This window comes from Propithecus coquereli, unplaced genomic scaffold (genome assembly GCF_000956105.1).
Source record: "Propithecus coquereli isolate 6110/MARCELLA unplaced genomic scaffold, Pcoq_1.0 Scaffold536, whole genome shotgun sequence".
Lineage (NCBI taxonomy): Eukaryota > Metazoa > Chordata > Mammalia > Primates > Indriidae > Propithecus > Propithecus coquereli.
In genome coordinates, this window is record NW_012151241.1 from 1,462,303 (window position 1) to 1,478,755 (window position 16,453).

A 16,453-nucleotide genomic window follows, 5' to 3' on the forward strand; every position below is an offset into this window, starting at 1 on the left:
CAGTTATTGTCTTACTCCAGTCATTTATTCCATGTAAGCTCTGGAGACTGAGAAAACGTTGGAAATGCTGTCATTTTCAGTATCAGGGTATTATATACAAACTGCCATTTTAAATGGCATTTCTCTGATTGGCTTGACAAATTAGATTATTGGATTTTACTAATCTTCTCCCCAACAGAGGAATATAAAATAAACCTCAAACAAGGGCGAGTATTAGATTTTTCTTCATCTTTGTGGCTCATAGATTTTAATTTTTTTTTTTTTGAGACAAGAGTCTCACTCTTTTGCCTGGGCTAGAGTGAGTGCCATGGCGTCAGCCTAGCTCACAGCAACCTCACACTCCTGGGCTCAAGCAATCCTTCTACCTCAGCCTCCCGAGTAGCTGGGACTACAGGAATGCGCCACCATGCCCGGCTAATTTTTTCTATATATTTTTAGGTGGCCGATTAATTTATTTTCTATTTTTAGTAGAAGACGGGATCTCGCTCTTGCTCAGGCTGGTTTCGAACTCCTGAGCTCAAACAATCCACCCGCCTCGGCCTCCTAGAGTGCTAGGATTACAGGCGTGAGCCACCGCACCCGGCCAGATTTTAATTCTTTAACCTAGAATCTTGAAGCTTAAAAGGAACTTTAAAGCCTCAGGTCTATACTCTGACATTTCAGAATTTTTTCTTTAAAGATTTTATCTTATCCTTCTAATAGGATATAGAAATTGAATTAATGTCTTGGCTCCTGACCCCCTGATTAAAGCTCCACTTCCCTTTAATAAGAATTTATGAACTACTGTGGGTACTATCTAGTGGCCTATGATCAAATCTCAAGAACTCTAAGTGCTGTTCTTCCATCTAGGAAGTTTAAAATTGAATGACTCTGAAATGTGCCTGTTATTCAAGCCCAAATCAGTGTGAGATAGCTGGGGCCTTTCCCATTAGGTTTGGGATCTTCTTTCATAATTAGATTAAACAAGGGAGAGCCAAACATTTGAAATGCTCTTGATATTATAAATAAATAAACATTACTTTTTAAAAAGAGACAACTAATGTTTGTGCTGAATATCACTTAAAAAGAAACTGTTGCTGCCCACTTCTAACTTGGCCTGATAACTTGCCTTATAGGTAGTATTTATGGAGGATATATTTTTCCTTTTATCAGCTTCGACTTAGCCTATCAGTTGCTACTAGTTGGTGTAGGAGCTGTAGATAAATTGTCAGAAGCGCAGTTCATTTGTTCCCATGCCATTTGTATTTGAGCCATGCCAGAAATTCTCAGAGCCTTGACAAAGGATGAAAGAGACTCTTAACACATTTAGGGAACTTGGGCCAAGGCAAGTCCAAGTTTAAATATGTAATAATATCTGAGATCTTGTTTATAAGAAATTCTAGTTTACCTGTCCCAGGTTTTCTGGTTAATTTAACACATTGTAGAGTATTTGTACAATCGAGGAAAGAGTCAGTACTCCCTCCCAGTCCACCTCATGTGCATTTACTACTATCCATAGTTCTGTATGCGTAATGCTTCTCCCTTGATCCCAGTCCTCTAGAACTTAGTTCATTTAAATGTTAGTTCCCTTAGCTTCTCATAAGTGAATTTGGTTTTAAATTCTCTGTTACTTTATGGAACATAAAGTCAGCAGTACAGCTCTTTATCTTGTGCACTTGGCATCAGAATGGTGAGCATTACATTCTTGTTGTATCAGCTCTTATTAGAGACAAGCTTTAATGTAACCACTTCTGTTTGTGCTTCTCTAAGTTTTTCCTAGGAGTATGAGAGTAGAGACAAAAAGATATGAGAGTCTCACTTCTGCCTTGCTAAATGGGTCATTTGAGCTGTATAACTGTGCCCCTTTTTCTCTTTGCCTGGTCATTTTGAAATAGTGATAGAGTTAAGGGGAAGGAGACTCCTTCTTGGAGACACTGAAAAAAATTCCAGATAGAAATGTCTACATTTTAAAGGAAAACTCAGGCATCATGTCATTTCACTCTAGATACTTAAGAAAAAGGCACAGTAACCACAATGCCATTATCACACTTAACAGTAAATGCTTAGTTTCATCTAGGACCCTGTCCATATTCAAATTTTCTGAAGGTCCTTTATAAATAAGGCCCTTATAAATAAGCAATAAATTAAAACTTTTTGACAAAAAAAAAATGAGAAGCCTCTGAAAAAGCAGTCTTCTTTAATTATCATTAAACTAAAGAAAATCTTATAGTATATAAATGTGCAGGAATTCAATAGAGCATAGCTAATATTCTCCTTAGATGATGCTAATAGTTTGTTTCATATTATAATTGTTTGTGGGAATTGTATCTTTGAGACCAATGCTCACATTCATATACCTCACATTCCCCTATTCTGTCTTTAAAACATGCTCTGGTAATAAATTATGCTAATAGCAAATATTTATTGAGCATTTATTGTATGCCAAGCACTGTGCTTTATGTGTATAAATTTTAAGACTCTTAAAACGACCTGATGTGCAGGTATTATATCTCCCTCCAATTAATTTAGTAACTTACCAAAGGTTTTATAGTTAGTGTATGAGCTGGGGTTTGAATTTATGTCTCCTGACTACTGGCTCTGCTGCCTTCCTGTGTATGCTTTAAGATGCTAAGGAAAAAGGGTTGAACAATCTAAAATAAACCTTCTAAATTTCTTAATTTCTCTGTCGTCTGTTAACCTCCAGGCTGTAAGACTGGAAAGTACTTACCAGAATCGAACACGCTATATGGTAGTGGTTTCAACTAATGGTAGACAAGACACTGAAGAAAGCATCGTCCTAGGAATGGATTTTTCCTCTAATGACAGGTATGGTACTACAGAAAAGGAGAAATGTGAAAACTCTTTTTTAAATAACCTATCCCTGTTGTCTTTTGAGTTATAACAAAAACATTTTTTTTGCAGTTCTGCTCTTAAAGTTCAAGGCATAAGATGAGAGAACATAAAAGTATATTAGCTACTCTTTCAACAGTCTTGAGAAACAAGCATGTTCAGTGAATGTGTTTGGTTCTTTGTTCCTAATTTACCACTATTCTAGTTATGTCTTCCTAATTTACCACTATTCTTTACTTTCCTTTCATCTTTAGATAGTAATGATATAAAGCAAATGATTTAAACTTGTATCTCCAGAAAAACTGCGTTTTCTTAGCAGTCTACTCTATTTTAAAAACAGTAACAATTCACTTCGGTGATTCTAGGGCACCTGCCCTTTATGGTAATTCACCAGTGGTCCTGGGTTCAAAGACATCCCACTTGAACTCCAGTCTCTTATATTTATCTATGGCTTTAAACCTTACTTTTACCAAATCTTATGCCTCCTTTTTCCTTCTAAGTTAAAAGGGGGATAAGGGGGATTCTTAAACTCTAAGCAGAACCTTTTTAATCTTGTACCTTTGGTTTTAGCTGTACTTTACAGTGTGTGATTAAAGATATCATTCATCACACACAACCTGGCTTTTTTTGTGTCCTTAAGGTTTGTTGCTTTCCTTTTTTATTTTCCCACTTTTTTTGCAGAAACCTTGGGAAGACTGTGGAATGTGGCTGCTAAGCAGATCTTTACACTCTAGATAATAAGCCTCAGGAAATCCTGCCAGATGTCTCAAAGCATTGACTTCCTGGTTCAGGACTAGAATGGAACTGTTAAGTAGTTAGGGGTGTGACCCAGGCCTGGGGGAATTTAGCCACAAAGAGAGGAGGAGCTTGGGAGTGATTCTAATTGTCCTGATATTGGGGGAAAAAAATCACATTGTCACTAGAAAGTTTCCCAAACTAGTGTTATGTAGAAGTCAACCTGAAAATGACTTGCAGGCTCACTGGGATCACAAGGCCACAATTGTTTGCTTGCATACCACTTGCAGCGTTTAATTATATGTTTTGAATTTATACAGGCTCCTAAACCACATTTAGGAAGCTTTCACCTGCATAGTTTTAACTCTTGGTGTTACCTAAACAACAGTAAGCATTTTCGTATAAGAGGACCTACCTTGTCTACATCGATTAGGATTTTAGGGCCTCTAATTTGCGCTTTGGGTTTGTTTTTTGTTGTTTGGGGTTTTTTTTTTTTTTTTTGAGACAAGCTCTTGCTCTGTTTCCTGAGCTAGAGTACAGTATCGATCTTCCCACCCGCACCAACCCCCACCCCACCACCCCCAGCCTCTCAAGCAGCTGGGACTGAGCCACCAGGCCCAGCTAATTTTTTATATTTTTTGTAGGGTCTCACTATGTTGTCCAGGCTGGTCTCAAACTCCTGGCCTCAAGTGATCATCCCACCTCTGCCTCCCAAGGTGCTAGGATTGCAGGTGTGAGCCACCACACCTTATTTGGGTTTTTATTTCTCTAGGTCTGTACTGTCCAGTATGGTAGCCACTAACTGTATGTGGCTATTTAAATAAATTGAAGTTAAATAAAATTAAAATTTCAGTTTCCTCAGTCATATGTAGCCACATATCAAGTACTCAACAGCTATATGTGGCTAGTGGCTACCATACTGGGCAATACATGTATAGACCATTTCCATTATTGCAGAAAGTTGAGTTGGACAGCACTGCTTTAGCTCATATTTCGTTTGTTCAGTTCTCCCTGACCCCTCCCTTGAAAACCCTATAAAACAGGAACTGGGGTTGTATGGAAACTTCAACTGAATCTTCCCCTAGAGACAGAGGACAATAACTGTAGTTCTCCTAACCCAGAGTGTAAGCAATCGGATGTCTAATCTTATCTCTTTTCCTTTGTCCTAAACTTTACCAGAAAAAAATGCTTGTTAATATGGGTGTCCAGTAATATATCCTCAGTGAACTGCATCTATCTTTTGTAATACTCCTGCCTGAATCATATCTGATAAGTGCCACTAACCAAAGGAAATTTTAGTTTATGGAAGGCAAAGTGGGACATGAAAAGCTAGAAACTAGTTTTCATTCTGATTGGTAAACTTGATATTATGGAATTCCCATACATCCACTGCTTGAATTGAGCCCCTTGGACAGTAAGAGAAATGCTGCCCACTTTAGAATACCGGTGCTCAGATAATCTAATACTTCTATCTCAGTTGCTGTTGAAGGAATTTGTATTATTTTGTATCTGAAAATATTAAATGTTTCATAACAGTATTAAGCCAAAGTGGAACCAAGATTGTTTATAACAAGTACAAAGTAGTTTTTAAGATATGTTACAGCCAATTCATTGAGACTATTTACAAGTTCTTCCAGTATTGTGTTATATTTTAAGTAATACATTTTTTAATAAACAGTATTACTTTTGTTTCTAAAATGCATTGGATATATTTTGAGTTATAAAATAATAGAGCTTCATGGTTTCATTTTATTTTTTAATTTCTTTTTGTACCCCCAACACCTTGAAATGTCTAATACATAGTAGGCACTAAATAAATATTTGTTGAATGAGTTGAATATTTACTAAAATAAGTAGCTGTACTTTAATGGAGAAAAATCTCATGAGACAGGTAAACTGAATAAAAATACTAGGTATGCCTAATTAAGGCCTCTACTTCCTGTTTTGTGAAAAAGCTACTTGTTAATGTAAAAAAAAAAATTCTGATCTGAATACAAGCTGAAAATGTGATGTTGGTTCCTATATATCAATATCACTTGTCCAAAGGTTAACTAGCATCTGGTCATAAGCTCATAGATTACACTCTTTTGGAGCATCTGTATCTTCTTCTATAGTTATTTAATTTCTAGATTTGTTACTAGGCTATCAATCCTTCATATTTATACTCCAACTTATACTTGTTGCTAGGAACCTGGCTAAGCACTGACTAAATACAAAACAAAAAGCTACTCTAAAAATAACCCTACTTCACCATGGGAAGCCATTTTCAAAACAAGTTTTTTGTGCACTCACTTCATCTGCTCAACAAGACTTGTGATGAAGCTGTCTTGCTTGCTCTTGCTCTTGGACTCTGGCAAATTAGCTGTGCCTCTTGTGTTTGGGTCCCAGGGTTCCAATGTGAATAAGATGTTCCAGTCTTGATTTGAATCTCCTGAACTCTGAAATCACTAGGACGGTATTGAGTAGCCCAGGCCAGCAAGTATAGTGGAAAGCCTAACTAAGGGCTGGCCTTCTTGAGCCCTGCAGTGACTCCAGCAGTTAAAGCTTAGTATTCCTCATGTTGTTTCCAAATCATTTGCATAGTGTTCCTCCCGTCCCCCAATTCACTGTCAGAGAGGTATTAGAGCATCCACTACAGATTCATATTCAACGTTTGTTTTATAGGACAATGCGTTCACATATATTGTTTTACTTTGAATATTTTAAGTCTTTATAATAACCCTGTGAGGGTAGGTTTTGTTATCTGTATTACAAGATGAAGAAATTCAGACAGGGAGAGGTTAAATAACTTGTCAAAAGAAGCTGTAATACTGAAAGAGATCAAACCCAGCCAGATCTTTTGGCATAGTCCATCCTCAATAATGGTAATTACTGTTATATTTTGGGCACTGTTATACACTTTTTTGTGTTACTTAATTTAATCTTCAAAACAATGCACCAAAGAAGATATTTTTATCCCAGTTTTACAGATGGAGAAACTAGGGTACAAAGCAATTAAGTAATTTGCCTAAGATCCTACAGTTAGTGCCAGAACCCAGGTTCTGGAGCCCATCTGACTCCAGAGCCCACGTTCTTAACCACACTGCACTGTTCCACCTTCTTTGTGCAAGGTTCTTTCCACAACACTGTGCTGCCTTTCTAGATGCATTGGCATGGAGCAGGTATAGGAGCTTTTGGGAGACTGGCCAGAGGGTTTTTAAAAAACAGGCAGCCTTAAGGAGAGAAAGGGGCAATGATCTGAGGTAGATTACAATTGTTCATAGAAATATTGTATAGCACACATGATCTGTCAGGAGTCTGTGGCTTCCTACACCATCCTGTTCTGTTAACTCAAAGCCAATTTCCTTCCTGGGCTAGTGTGTGATTGAAATAATATTTTAGTACTAGGGCTACCCTTTTTTTTCGTTGTTGATATTCCTATTAACTCTACATTTCAGCAATGCTAGTTCAGTGCGTGATCATCAAGGGCTGTTTTACTTATTTAGGTTGTATTGTGTCTATTTTGTCTCTCTGATCACAAGCTGCTAACAATTACTTCTTTACATTTTTTTATTCCCTTTCCCTTTTAGACTATTGAGTGTGTTCTGGTATTTAATAAATCTTTGTAAACCTCAGAATTAGAATTGAGCGAATCACACATTCCAAGCTCTTCAGCAACCAGCAATAGTTCTTGGCATTAGAATTAATTCTTGGAGTTGAATTGGGTGCTATATCCTGGGCTGAGACCTGCCAAATGCAAGTCAGCGGCAATTGCCTGGATTTTTTAGATGGTGGCCATTTGGGAGATGACAACCAAGATGGCAGTGTAGGAAGCTCAGTCAATAAGTTTTCTTTCTTTTTCTTCAATCTCACTTTTTCCAGATTTTTTATTCAGTAGAGATGCAAAGTAGTAGCTCACAGGCTTTGTATAATCTCATTCCTGAGATCGATGACATCCATCACCTCGTCAGTCCACCTTCTCCAGACTAAACAGATTTTTAAGAATCTTGTTCAGTCTTGTCCTGTGGCCCTTCATCGCCCTCTCCATTGGGCCAGTTCCTTCAATTTTTCATTTCCCTTGAAGTTATGGTCATTTACAATTTCATGGCCAAAGCCAGTTCCTGATTCAATAGTCCATGACCTTTCCAGGCTTTGAGGTATGCACCACTTCTTTATGAGTCAGTTTGGCCAGAAAGGGGATGCTTTATATCATAGAACATACCCACCTTCTACAACCTGTTCTAGAAGGCCAGACCCTCAGATTCCATATAGTTGAAGTTATCTGGCTAAGTCTGGAGCTTTCTTCACACTTGGCTGTTAGAGCTCTGGGTTCAGGAAAAACTGGGCATGATAAAAGAAGACAGTGTGAGACAGAGACCTCCCGGGGGTCCTTTGGGACCTTTGATAAACTTGTCATACTAGAGCATGATTGTCTCTAATGTTCAGACCTAGTTTCACTGAGGGACAGGTAGGGGATCAGGGCCTCAAGGCAAGACTCCCAGCTGCCTTTTTCCCCCTCCTGTTTTCCTGGCAACCCCACTACTTCAAAAGTTTCTGTACACAAAGCTGCTGGGCCTGTTAGCTGAGCTCCAGAGCATTAACAAAGCATTCGGGTACCAAATCCAGTGCATCCAGGGATTGCTTGCCATGATGCTCCTGCTCCAGGAGATCTGCAGCTGAGGCCCAGGCTCGCCCCCTTCCCTAGCTCACCTGACACACACAGGACCCGAGAGAGAAAAATGCTGCGACCATAGATTGGGCCCAATAGAAGGGAGCCCAGTGGTTGTGATGAAAGACTAAAGCAATAACTGCCTCTTCTTACAGTCATGGGGGTAGCAGGGGTGACCATGAGAATAAAGTTGTTTTGTGGAAGCACAGAAGATGCAGAAGGAGGGAGCCTCAGAGCTAAGAGGTGAAGAAGCTCCTTCTGGGAATAAGTGGACCCCGCTTTCTGAGGCCAGAGATTTAGCCCTTCAGCTCTACTTTCCCAGCCTTGGGAGGCTCTGGGATGGAAAACAAGGTAGTAAACTAATAATCCCATGCAGGATTAACCAAAGATAAATCAAGAAAGAAGTGGGACAAAAGAGAAATTCAGCTAAACATACTCTTTAATCCTCTTCCCCTAGTCCAGAGCCACAGAGGGGAAGATGATAGTGGAGCTGGTGGTAGAGTTTGGAGCCTCAAACTACTGCCTCATCAGCTGTCCCTGTGGCAGCTCCAGTTCTAAAGAAGGCATGGTCCTGTCCCCCTCTCTGCTTCTGGGACCTAGAGGTCACCCAGCAAGGTGGGCTCTGGAGAAGGGCCTAGTCTCTGACCCTAGGGCACCTGACTCAGAGGTTCCAGCTGCTATGGGGACTGGCTCTGGGACAACCTCAGTCCACAGTGATGCTGAAGTCACAGTGGAATCTGTTGCACCAGTGATTAAAGAAAACTCCAAGAGCTAGGTGACAGGCAGGGGGATCATCTTCTTCTCCAGCATAGCACCTACACACCGGTTATCCACCAAGCCTCTAAACACCATGTTGGCCTAGAGCAAAGTCAGGTGGTAACCAAAGAGAAGGTTATGTCTTGTAGCCTTGTGTTTGCTTCAAACTCCGCTCCAACTTGAACCTGCTCATTTGCCCTGTGCTAATCACTCGCATGGCCTCTGCCTGATCTCACATTCAATGCAGCTACCCAGTGTACAGCCAAGTATTTCCCAGCCACTGCCAAAATGACCACCCTGTTCACCCAGCCACCAGTGATAAACTGGCTCTCCTCTCAGCACTAGCCGACGAGGAAATAAGCGACCGTCATCACCAATTCCCTAATCAGGTCAGGATTTCCTAGGGTCAGAATGGCTGTGTAGTCATCTCTGTGATACTCTCCATGAAACTGCCATGTCAGGAAGTTGGCCTGCTACATCTGGAAGACAGCCTTAGCTCGGAGCTGCTCTGCCAAGAGGAGTAGAACCTGGGCATTAAGGCTGCCCCTGCTGTCCATATTGCCTACCACAGTGGGAACACTTCAGTGGCGCTAAGCTGCCAGTCCCCTGCATAGGCCAGGTGGAGGTGATAGCCTGGCCAGCCCACTGCACTCATGTACAGTGTGAGCCACCTGGAAGTGGCTGCTCAGAACCTTGTTAACAGACGGCTTCACTCCCTCCATCTGTACTGGGAATACATCTTTGCATAGCCGATACAGCTCATCAAAGCTTCCAAGGTTGGGCAGAGGCAAAGTCCCCATCAGTATCAGGCCCAGTGTATTCCCCATTTTAGTCCAGAGGGTGGGGAGGAGCCAAGGTCAGCCTGGGAAAGGATGCTATTGTTCCCTCTACACACCACGAGCCCCACTCCCCATCATCCAGCTGCACAATTGTAGAAACTTTCACATGGTCCAACGCTAGACCATGTCAGACCATTGTGCTACCCTTTCTCTCTGGCACACACCCCCAGTCATCTTCATGGGGGCAGCAGTCTTGAGTGATCAATAAGTTTTCTTTGGTAAATATATAAGGAACTGACTAACCATCTCTTTAAAGCAGCTCTTGGGGACATACATGGGATTAATAGTAATAAGATGAAAATTTTTCCCACTATAACATTTATGTTAGAGCTTAGGGATTTATTCTTTGTGTTGAAAGAGTTAATAAGCAAAAGACTGCTTCCCAGAATAACAGGAAGTAATTTATGGACAATTTCTTGTCTTGCAGTAGCACTTGTACCATGGGCTTAGTTCTGCCTCTCTGGAGTGATACCCTAATTCATTTGGATGGCGATGGGTAAGAGCTTTTCCTTTTTATTCTCCTACAGAAAGCCAGGGGGTGGGGTTCTATCTTAGTGCCCATTGATTCAGCTGAAAGGGAGGTCCAGTGTGCCCAACTGAACTATCATGTTAGCAGCCCAGTGAGTCCTTTTAAACTTCTGTTTTGTAAAGTAGAGTGAAAATACAACTTGCCAGAGTCTCTCACTTCTGTTCTTCTAGGCTATGTTAGGAATCCAGACAAAGAAGAACTAATTTGTTGGCTCACTCTTTAATCTGAGCATGTGGGACTGTTGCAATGCTTTCCCAAAGGATGATATGTCCTGTTTCAAATAACCTCTTGCCGCCACTGCCAGCTGTCAGCCTACAGTATAACTCCTTTCCTGTGCCAGTTCCTTCCAGTGACTCCCCACCCCCACCTCCTGATGTTTTTAGAATGTGTCCCCAAGAGACCAAGACGTTTGCTCCAGTTTATAAAACCAGGGTCAGGTTTACTAAGAACCCACAAAACTTCCAAATAGAAATATACAGAACAGCTTGTCCAAAACTGCTGCTAGGAAATTGCATTTAATTCCCTAACTCCAGTGTGGGAGTTCATTCATTTCACCTGGTATATAAAATCAGACAATTTGTTGAAGCTTTTCAGTTAAGTCTTATGCTCTAGTTAACTTCTACACGAAGTGCCTGATGATTCCTTCTACTGAGCCAGCTGTTGCTAGTCTGAGAAACATCCTTTGAAACTCACAACTGAAATAACTTCCCCTCATTTGTGGATTTTTGTCTTGTTCTCTTTTTGTCTTTAGTGGGTTCAGCGTATCAACAGATAACAGAGTTCACATATTCAAACCTGTATCTGTGCAGGCAATGTGGTAAGATGACTTTTGATATCTCTAGAAAAGTTGTTTAATGAAGCAATACTTTGTGAGAAATATTTGAAATGGTGTAATTCACTAAGAAAATGCTGTTGTATGATCTGTTTGTGTATAAAATTGTGTGATCTGTTCATGTAGCCCTCATAGTTAAAGATGATCTAGAAGTACAATATTCAGATTGTTACAGTAGAAGGCCATCAGCATTAGTGAACAAGTAAAATTCGGAAATATTCTTAGGCTCTGGAAGAGACTTAATGGATCAGATAGTTGGTTGAAACAGAGTTTTATAGGACACATTTTTTTGTCGTTTCTTTTTTTTTTTTTTAAGACAGGGTCTCACTTTGTCACCCAGGTTAGAGTGCAGTGGCATCAGCCTAGCTCACTGCAACCTCAAATTTTTGGACTCAAGTGATCTTCCTGCCTCAGCCTACCCCATAGCTTGGACTATAGGGATGTGCCACCATGCCTGGCTAATTTTTTTTTTTTTTTTTTAATTGTTTTTTTTTTTTTTTTTTTTTTTTTTTGTAGAGTTGGGGTTTTACTTGTGCTCAGGCTTTAAATTTCTTAGGGCAATCAGGGATAGTATTGACAGTTACTTTATAGATAGATAAATTTCCATTTAAACTGCTGGTAGCTATTTGCATAATGCAAATAAAGCCTAGAGAAAATACTGTGGTTGTTAATAACCGTCAGCGGTATATGACACTTTTGGGTTATTTACTTTGTGCCAGGCATTGTGCCAGGTGCTTTACCTGGATTTAATCATCACACCAAGCCCCCCTCAAAATAGTGTTATTAAACCCCTTATGATGAATGAGAAAATTGAGGCTTGGAGAGGTTACATAACTGGTCTGAGAATATTTCTTATATTTAGACTGTTACTCTCTTGTTCCAGATTATATAGAAAATGATCTAATATAACCAGGGAATTATGTGACTATGATTCAGAATCCATCCACAGGTGAAGGATTTGAATTTCAGTTTCTTATTCAGCTGCCTGTTCTGTAGAAGTGCCCTTCAGGAGTGGAATGGACAGATGGCAAGCAAAATAAGACATAAAAGAGCCTAAAAAGGACTCCAGGGAGATAATCTACTCCCGAATAACAGAATTAATAGGATTGAGGTGGTGGAGTCTGAGGACTCACTGAACAATTAACAGTCTTATGGTTTCCAGCAGTAACTGAGGCAGGACAGAGTTTCAGGTCATGTGTTTAGACTAGATTTTTAGATTTAGGGCATATTTTACAGGTAGATTTCTCATGGAAGAACTTATGACCTTCATTACCTAAGGCTCCGTTAAAGGCAACTGACTTATCTATTACCAAGTATCGAGTAAAACCAAACAGCAGTAAGTACCATAAACGACAGTGTTTTCAGGTATATTTTGGGGAGAAGTACAAGGCAATCTTAATTCAAGTAATAACTTTAGATCAAGCTTTGATGTTCTAAAGTAAACTGACTAGCCCTAGCTCTGTTAACTTATCACAGAATAAACTTTTTTGGTGTACCTCCTGGGGAGTAGTGAATTGAAAAGCCACAGGAAAAAAAATAGATGATATATGGATCAAAGCAGCATTTAGACCAGGTGTTTCCTTCACAGGAAGATAGTTATTGCAGCCTCCCACTCCTGTGCACCTGAACTATGTGAGGGTGACTAGGCTGTGAGTATTTTAGGGTAGTTGTGTCAGGCTCTATGGCATATGCTTTTGAAGCATGTGTTTCCTAGATGAAGAAAACATGCCTTGAGTATCCTGTACATTACACTAAGCTGGCCCTTACTTTTGAATCTGTATATTGTTATTGAAATTTTCTCTGTGAATTTGGTTTAAATAATAGAAAGCTTTATTTCTTTTTTTCTTCTTTTTTTCCTCCCCCAGCCCCAGGAATTTTTAAAAGATTCTGCAAGTTTGTTTTAAGGAAAAATCTGTTTTCCTAATAAAAATGGACTGGCACAGTTTTCCCTTATTAAATTAGCAAAAAAAAAAATTTTATTTACATTATTAAATTTAAATTTAAATTATTATATGAGATTGACAAGGATTCGAAGAACAGACACTGCCTTGTACTATTGATGGAAGAATGAACTGGAGCGAGCAACCTTTCTGGAGAGTGATTTGCCAATATGCCTTATCATTTTCCATGGCCTTCGACCTAGTATTCTCCTAAGAATTTACCCTAAGGTTATAACCATGAGTGTATGCAAAGATTTTAGCTATAAGAATTTTATGAGTGTTCTAATAATAGCAAAAAATGAAAAACAATTTAACTGTCTGAAAAATAGGAATTAGTTAAATTATGATATATCTGTTATTGAATATTATACAACAATTAAAAATGATCTAGTTGAATATTGACATGGAAAGATGTTGGTGACGGGCTGTAAAGTATTATAAAAGAATATACTATAAATGGTATACCAGAATATGGTCATATCTTTGTTTATTAAAGAGCTATGCATTCCCAGTACTTTGAGAGGCCGAGGTAGGAGGATCGCTTGAGGCTAGGAGTTTGAGACAAGCCTGGGCAACATGACAAGACTCCAACTCTACAAAAAAAAAAAAATTTAGCCAGGCATGGTGGGGTGCGCTAGTAGTCCCAGCTACTTGGGAGGCTGGGGTTACTTGAGTACAGGAGATTGAGGTTACAGTGAGTTAGATCAGGCCACTGCACTCCATCCTGGGTGAGAGAGCAAGACCTTGTCTCTAAAAAAAAAAAAGAAAAATCTGTTCATAGGCAAAATGACTGGTGGAAAGACCTATACTATATTATACTAAAACTTTAACAATAGATATTTCTGCCTTTTTTCTGAGGTCCCTAATTTTCTAATGTGGGCATGGATCACTTTTATTATAAGGGAAAATTTTTTAAAAGGGCATTTTTAAGAAAAAGATATAGATGAATTAACCATAGAATTCCCTCATGCTATCTGTTTCTCTTAGGAGAAAGACGTTAGTTTATAGCTAATAAGACATTTCACTCACCAAGCACTAATTGAGCTCCAACTATAGGATTCTTTTAGGTACTTGAGATACATCAGTAAACAAAACATAGAAAGGTCCTTGCACTTGTATAACTTACTTCCTAGCATTTCTGGTTTAAGCTTTTCCAGGTATATAACCAAAAAGATACTTTTCAGTTCTTTTTACCCTTCTTGGGTTCCTGAGTTCAGAGTCAAAGGTTTAATTAGTCTCAGAATAACCAGAGCTGTTCTTAGAAAGTAGCTGATGCATAGGAATAAATGGTTTAAAGAGACTAGGCGGCTAAGGCAGCAAGAATGGAAAACTTCATTAGATCAGTACTTCCTGCACATTAAAGGACATGCCCTCAAGGTTTAAGGACATCTATCTATGTGATTTTTGTGGACCCTCTAAAAGTTATAGAGAATGTGTGCTGTAACATGATTCTGTGCTAAGGGAAGGAAATCTTAATCTAGTAAATTATGGAGATCTTTAGTTTTCTAATGATAAAACACAGCCACCACAACTATAGGATCATGAGCTCCATAGGTACCCGAACCTATTTTTTTTTCTACTGGTGGGTTGTCGGTTCTCCTTCCTCTCCTTCCCTCCCTTCTGCATCGTATCTTTCAGCAAATGTCTAGTCTATTGCTGGTATAATCAGATTGGAGAATCTTGAATTTCAAGGTGTAGATTTTCTAGAGGTCAATTCTAGAGAATTTAAAAACTAGAAGAGTTTGGGATACACATGGATTATTGGCCTTTTGGTACCCCACAGTGCTACGGTGCTCATTTCCCAGCATATCTTTCAGGTCTGCCCTACAGAGTTTACACAAGGCTTGCGAAGTGGCCAGAATGCATAACTACTACCCAGGCAGCCTCTTTCTCACCTGGGTGAGTTATTATGAGAGCCATATCAACTCAGATCAATCCTCAGTCAATGAATGGAATGCTATGCAGGATGTGCAGTCCCATCGGCCCGACTCACCAACTCTCTTCACCGACATGTAAGTCAGTTTCCTAAGGATTATGGAAGTGCTCTCTATTGTGTCCTAGGGAGTCATAGGAAGCATGTTACCACCTAATCTCTTCTCTTGGGAAATTAATCTTACCTAGTGATGTTAGTCATTGTCTACACAACATACCTGCCACAGATAAAAAATCCTGTTCTTTCTGTTGCCTGCAAAGGCCTGAGGAGTTTCACTCCTGGGCACAATAGAGTTTTCATAGTCAAGAAATGCAATACGAAAATAAAAAAGAAAAGAAAAAGAAAAAAAAAGTAAGACAAAAAAGAAAGAAAGAAATTAAGAAAATTAAAAAAAAAGAAATGCAATACCATAAAATTCCATTATTCAGATTCCACTAGTTTGAAAGTTGAGTTTAAAGGAGTTAGGCTGAATTTGCATTATTTGTGAAAGAAGCATTTGGTAAGCGAATTAATGACATAGAGAAGCTTTTAGAGGGATGTTTATAATACTTAAGGAAACAAGATGCTTCCAGTTAATTTAAAAGAATGCCTACGTTGTCAAGCTACTTTTAAAGTTTAAAAAAAATTTTTTTAAATATTTTTTCATTCGGGTATCTTATTCTGCTCTATCCTTTGTCTTATAAAATCCTTGTCAATAAGATTTTATTTAATCTCCCTAGTGTACTATGAGTTGGATAAAGGCCTAAGGTGTGGAGTTGATGTTGATTTCCTTTTTGGTCTATGCATTAAAACTTTTGTGACTATTTTGGAAATTTTTTTACACTTAGTTCTTGCTTTGGCAATTAATCAGGAGGTTTATTTTGCTCTGAGTTGGTCTTTCTTCATTCCAAGGTATTCTACAACCAGGAAAGAAGAGTAGCTACTTACTATCTGACCTTACAAATAGGATTCTCCCTCTGATTCCTAAAGTCGTGCCAAAACATTTCATGATTTTTTTTTTTTTTTAACACATTGCCTGCCACACTGGAAAAAAATTTTTTTTCTCCTTGGGGCCACAGGGTTTTATTACAAAAATAGAAAGAAACTTCAAAAACAAAAGGATCCTTTCTAATTTAATGAAAAATTTGTTATTTTTATTTTTTGTGTGTGAGTTATATGTAATTAAATTGTCGATATTAATTGTAATAATAAGAACATCAACAAGTTAAGATTTTCACGAACCAACTGTAGTTACATATGCTTCATGAGGCCCCAGGCTCAAAACTAGTGTGAATTAAATACAACTCACATGGCAGTTAAATGTGTTAAAGGTGTAATTTAGATAATAATCTAATAAATGCTTTTTACAAGGAAAGGTGAAATTTCCAAGAATTATGTGAAAGGGACAATCAAGAAAGCAGTGGAATCTTCTT

The 16,453-nt window shown here is 38.9% G+C and overlaps 1 protein-coding gene and 1 pseudogene across 3 annotated transcripts in view; one reads left to right on the forward strand and one right to left on the reverse strand.

The window, feature by feature from the left end:
- Window positions 1–16,453, forward strand: part of SSH2 (slingshot protein phosphatase 2) — a 141,336-nt gene that overhangs the window by 87,619 nt on the left and 37,264 nt on the right. For 2 of the 3 annotated variants that reach the window (XM_012657319.1, XM_012657318.1), the window contains exons 4-7: window positions 2,684–2,805; window positions 10,235–10,303; window positions 11,088–11,153; window positions 14,926–15,120. In XM_012657319.1, the coding sequence (XP_012512773.1) occupies window positions 2,684–2,805; window positions 10,235–10,303; window positions 11,088–11,153; window positions 14,926–15,120 (452 nt within the window). Of the gene's footprint in view, window positions 1–2,683; window positions 2,806–10,234; window positions 10,304–11,087; window positions 11,154–11,488; window positions 11,490–13,185; window positions 13,240–14,925; window positions 15,121–16,453 lie in introns of those variants that run through there. The other variant, XM_012657320.1, reaches the window with a different exon arrangement.
- Window positions 8,916–9,795, reverse strand: LOC105820736 (annotated as a pseudogene).